We start from the raw sequence: 5,874 nt of genomic DNA, 5'->3' as shown, positions 1-5,874 counted from the left end.
GCGGGGCCGCCAGGACGGCAACGCCAAACGGCGGCGCCTGGCCAGGGTCACCGAGAGGCAGCGCGGCCCCTCCAAAGCCAGGCCACCAAAAACTCCCCGGAGGAATTCCAGGAAGGGAAACGCTCCCTGCAAAGCCAGCCCGCCTCGGAATTCCTTCAGCCTGATGGGCAACTTCCCCTGCACGCCCTCGCTGGTGGTGGGCGAGGACGGGGATCTGTGCCCGGCCTCGTCGCTGGGTGGCAAAAACGGAAAAATTCCAGGATCGCGGGAGGTGCCCGGGATGGGAGCGGGGTCACCCCAGCCCCGCGTGGGGAAGGGGCTGCCCGGAGGAGCCGCGCGGGGATTTGGGGCTGGTTTGGGGCGATTTGGAGCTGATTTGGAGCTGATTTCGGCTCGACTTGGGGCGGATTTGGGTCTGATTTGGGGCCTATTTGGACCTGATTTGTGTCCGATTTGGAACTGATACGGAGCTGGTTTGGGTCCGACTTGCGTCTCATTTGGGGCTGATTTTGGCCTGATTTCGGGAGCATTTGGGCCCGATTTGGGGCCAATTTGGAGCTGATTGGGGTCGATTTGGGGCCGCGTGCGCTGCGGGATGTTGGGTTTGGGAGGCGTTTTAGGGTGAGGTTAAAGCGCGCGATGGAACCCAAATAATTTCCAAAAAGCTCCGCGCGCCGCTGGAAACGAGGGGGGTGAATCCCAGGAAAGGGATTTAGGGATGAAACGGCTGCTGGGAGAACTGGGAATGGGCTGGGAAGGAGCTCCCGCCGCCCTGGCCTCCAGACCCTACTCCAAAAAAAAGTCCCAAACCCCAGACCTCATTTCTCCTTTTTCCTCCATAAAAATTGGATTAAAACAATAAAAATCCCATGCAGGAAAGGGAAAATTTCCCGTTCCTTTCAGGGCCGAATGGATCCCGGGGAAAAATTAGAAAATCCGTAAAATCCCAGTTTTCCAGCGGGGTTTTCTTGGTGGAGGGGCAGGGAGGAAACGCCAACTTTAAAAAAATCGGGAATTTCGGGAGGTTGGGAGAAAGCGGGAGAGGTGGAGAGGGGGTGACTTGAAGTTGTTCCATAGAAATCTAAAGAATCTTTTTAAAAAGTGGTGGTAAAGGGCAAAAAAAGTGAGGAATTTGTGGGATAATCATCCCTGGAAAAGGTTTGAATCCCGGGAAAAAATCCGGGAAAATCGGGAATGAAAAGATTTGATCCTCGCTGGAATTTCCCTCCCTCCCCTGCTTGAACTTTTCCAAACCTTTGGGAATTCCCGATGGGATTTCCAGCTCATCAAGGCCCCCAAATCTCTGCTTTGGGAACTTAAAAAACCCCCCAAAATCAAAGCTATTTTGCCGTTCTTTGTTTTGGTTTTTTTTTTTTTTTTTTTTTTTTTTTTTTTTTTCTTTGGCTATTCTTTTTTTCAGGAGAAAAAAAATTCCCGGCTCTCTCCGGGGGTCCCGCTTGGAAAATTCTTACTTTTCTCTGCAAAATTTAGGCCCGAAAACAAAAAACAAAACAAAAAAAATTTCAAAATTAAAAATCGCTGCGAGGGAAAAGGGAAGGATTGAAAGAAAATCTTCACACGCGGCCTGCTGGGTTTATTCCTATTTTTAATTTCATTTTTAAATTCCATCAGCGCCTCAAAAAATGAGGAAAATAAGGGGGAAAGGGATTTTAAAGGCCGGGAATGTTTGGGATCTGCTGGGCTCTGTTTTCTCTGGAAGTGGCGAATTGGTGCTAAAAGCGGTGTTTGTTTGATTTGGGTTTTTAATGGTTTTTTTGGGGTTAAATCGGGTTTTTTTTTTGGTTGTTTATTTTGCCCCCTCCCGCTGAGCAGAGTAGCGGGAAATTCCCTCGGCAAAATTGGGATTTTCGAGCAGTTATTCCCCCCCAAAATCCCCCAAACAACCCGAAAACGTGGCGAGAAAAGCGGATTTTAGGGGAGGTTTTCCATGGAATTCCCATGGAATTCCGGGTGGGGTTAAAAATGTATTTTCTTTAAAAAAAAAAAGAAATTTAAAATAATTTGAGGGTGGTGAGGGTGGGGTTGGAAAAAAATCCCGGGATGCGCGCTGGGAATGAATATTTATATTTATATTTATAATCCTATAAAATCATAGAAATATATATTACAAATTATATAAATATATTAAGAATCTTATATGAGTATAAATATAAATATATAAATATAAATATTTAAATCCAGCAACCTCCAGACCCCGCAGCTCCCCCCAAAGAAACTCAGGAATATTTTTCCAAGGGATAAAATCACCTCGGGAATTGAGGGGGAAGTGGCCCAGATTTTTATCCCGGTATATACGGCTAAAAATTCACTTTTTCTATTAAAAATTCACATTTTGGGCAGAGATTTTGTTAATTTCTCTGTTCATGCATGGGGTTGGGATGTAAATAATTGTGAATATTTGTGAATATTTGTAAATATTCTGTAAATCTCAATAAATTCTCTGTAAATGTTCTGTAAATATCTGGGGGCCTGAGAAAAAAAAATCAAAATACCTCAAATTTTTCATTAAAAAGGCATCTGGAGCAGCAGAATTGCCCAAACAATAATCATTAAAATAAGAATTATCATCCTGATGTTAATTATGGTAATTCTTGCTTTGGTTTTGAGGTGTTTAAGGGAATTTAAGCTACCAAAGAATAAAAAAATAAACTTTAAATAAGAGATAGAGTGAGGGGAATGGAGTGGCAGTGGAAATAAACAGAATAAAAGAAATATAAATTTAAAAATAAAAGAAAATACAGTTTTTGGCCTGGAGTCGCTTGGTTTGGGGTGAAAATCAGCAAATCTGGGGTGGTGTGGGGGTGAAATTTCACTTCCAGGAGAGCCAAAGGGAGGGGAATTTTCATTAAGTGGGAGAAAGGAGCAAAAATTTGATTTTTTTGGGTCATAAAATCCATTCTTGTTTTCATTTTTGGTCGGGGTCAGAAGAAAGCAAAACAAAGATGGGGAAAATAATGGAAAACCCCAACTTTGCTCCTCTGGAGTGGAAATTCCTATTCCTTTGGGGTAAAAAAATCTCATTCCTTTGGATTAAAAATTCCCATGTTTGAATCAAAATTCTGGGTTAAAATTTTTATTTTTTTGTTATTAAAAATTCCCCTTTTTTGAGGGAATTCCCAGCTCCAGTCTGGGATGCAGGGAGGGATTGGGATGAGCTGGGGATTGATGGTCCCAAAGGGATGAGATGCAGGAATGATCATCCCGAAGGGATGAGCTGTGGGAATGGGAATCTGGATTGAGCTGGGGAATGATGATCCCAAGGGCAAGAGCTGCAGGATCCCATTGGGGTGAGGTCCAGGATGGGAATCCCATTGGGATGCGGTGGGGAATGGGAATCCGGCATGAGGTGTGGGAATGATGATCCCAGAAGGATGAGCTGCAGGGGATGATGATCCTCATGGGATGAGCTGCAGGATCCCATTGGGGTGAGGTCCAGGATGGGAATCCCACTGGAATGCAGTGGGGAATGGAAATCCGGGATGAGCTGTAGGATGAGGATCCCACTGGGACTGTGGGATGGGGATCCCACTGGAATGCAGTGGGGAATGGGAATCCTGGGTGAGCTGTGGAATGATGATCCCAAGGGGATGAACTGCAGGATCCCAGTGGGATCAGCTGCAGGATGGGGATCCCACTGGATGAGGTGTAGGAGCAGCTCGGTCTCCTGGGGTTATTCCCAGTTCCGGGAGGTTCCTCCCTTCCCCTGCAGGCACCGGAGAACACCGAGGGACGCCGTCCCAGTGCCCCGGGGGGCTGTGGGGACACCTGAGCTGCTTGCGCCCTCCGCAGGGCTCCCTCCCACCGCCCGCCCGGCGCGATTTTGGGGGAAAAAAGGGCATTTTTAAGCTTCTCCCAGCAGAGGTCCCTGGCTGCCTGCCCAGTGGTGGTCCCTGGATCCCGGGGGAATCCTCCCGCCCGAGGGACTGGAATGGAATTCCCGGGGGAATTTCTAATTCCCCATAAATTAGAATTTATCCTCAAAATTTATTCCCAAGAAAAAGAGGAATGCAGCCAGGAAACTGCTCCTGGGTTTTCTTCTGGGTCCAAGGCAAGGGGAGTTTCCTGGGATATCCCAAAGGTGTTGGGACACAGATTTTGGGATCTGCAGGTGCAATCCCAAACAGAAATTTTCCCAATATTTCAGGATCATTCCACTACACTCATTCCCTGAAGGTGTAATCCCATAAATAAATATTCAAAATATTTCAGGATAATTTCTCTCTACTCCTTTCCTGCAGGTGCAGCCCCATAAATAAACATTCCCTGCCCCGGGATTCAGGGATTTGCCACTTCACATCCTTTATTTGGGAAGGAAATGAAAGAAATAAATTTATTTGTTTTAAAATTTGGCGAAGACACCTGAGGTTACTGAAGTGACAGAACCCTCACAGGGGGAAACGCCCCCACCCCAACACCACAACTCAGCAGCAGAAAAGGAGAAAACGCCCCCAAAACCCCCAAATCCATCCTGGCAGAGCAGACCCTTGACAGATCCCTTTAAGCCGAGTTTTGGTGCTGCTAATCTCAGTTTCAGTTTCAGGTCCCGTCGCTATTTTGGTGTCGCCGCTGTCACCAAGGCAGGGCGGAGCGGAGGAAGGGGAGAGCGGGGGTTTGTCTAAATTAGGAAATCACCCCAAAAATCTACAGAGCAGATTTTTGAGCAACTGCTCCACACCCTGCTCGGGACTGATGGTTTTAATTTATCCACTAATTAAATTAATGTGAAGCTTAATTAGAGCTGGTTTTAGCCCCTCTGGGGAACCCTCAAATCCATCCCAAACCCCTTCACACCCATTTTGGGAAGTTTCATCAAAATTTCCCATTCCTGGGACTCGCAAAGCCCCAGAATATGTTTCAGCCTCAGGACGGATGTGAGTCAGGGCTGAGCTGATGGGTGTCACTCATTAGTTACTCGTTAATGACTCATTAGTTTGTTCTGATCCATGCTGGAGCAGTGCCGGTGACTTCTTCCACATAATTTTGGGGGGAACCTCGAAGATGCCAGAATTTGATTGCTTTTTGTCTACCAAGGGCCTAGGTGTGATTAATTAATTAATTAATTAATTAATCAAATCAATAAAAATAGAATTTTACAGGAATACACATCCCAAACCTGTCCCACCTTGTCCCCACCCTGTCCCCTCCTGCTGGTCCCTCAGGGCTTTGGGCAGGCTATGAGTTGGGAATTTTCTGGATCTCAGGAACTGAAGGATCCTGGATGGTTTGGGTGGGACGGGACCTGAAATTCCCTCCAGTGGCAACCCCGCTATGGCAGGGCCACCCCTCCATGTCCCAGGAAGGCCCAAACCTTGTCACACCTGGCCTGGGACACTTCCAGGGATGGGGCAGCCACAGCTGCTTTTGGAATTCCATCCCAGCCAGGAATTCCTGCCCAAAATTCCATCCATCCCTGCCCTGTGGCAGTGGAAGCCATTCCCTGGGTCCTGTCCCTCCATCCCTGTCTCCTGTCCCCTCTCCAGCTCTCCTGGAGCTCCTTGAGGCTCTGGAAAGGCTCTGGGGTGTCCCTGGAGCTTCTCCTTGCCAGGCTGGAGAATCCCAAATCTCCAACTTGTCCTGAGAGAGGAGGGATGGAATCCATGGATGGATGGATGGATGGATGGATGGATGGATGGATGGATGGATGGATGGATGGATGGATGGATGGATGGATGGATGGATGGATGGATGGATGGATGGATGGATGGATAGATGGAGGGATGGAGGGATGGATGGAGGGATGGATGGAGGGATGGATGGCTGAGGATCCAGATGTGCCCCTTGGAGGTTCCCCTGTGTCCCTCCACTGCCCAGGGCCGCTCCTCTCTCCCCTCTCCCCCCCCTCCTCCCTTCCCC

At 47.7% G+C, this 5,874-nt stretch overlaps 1 protein-coding gene across 1 annotated transcript in view; it reads left to right on the top strand.

Moving 5' to 3' along the window:
* The window catches only part of MLLT6 (MLLT6, PHD finger containing), a 33,002-nt gene that overhangs the window by 2,731 nt on the left and 24,397 nt on the right, over nt 1–5,874 (top strand). Inside the window, exon 3 of the mRNA XM_031064886.1 lies at nt 14–271. Within this exon, the coding sequence (XP_030920746.1) occupies nt 14–271 (258 nt within the window). The remainder of the gene's footprint in view (nt 1–13; nt 272–5,874) is intronic.

The sequence above is a fragment of the Geospiza fortis genome, unplaced genomic scaffold (genome assembly GCF_000277835.1).
Source record: "Geospiza fortis unplaced genomic scaffold, GeoFor_1.0 scaffold315, whole genome shotgun sequence".
Lineage (NCBI taxonomy): Eukaryota > Metazoa > Chordata > Aves > Passeriformes > Thraupidae > Geospiza > Geospiza fortis.
Note: the sequence above shows the minus strand (reverse complement) of the source record. Positions and strands in the feature narration are given on the sequence as shown.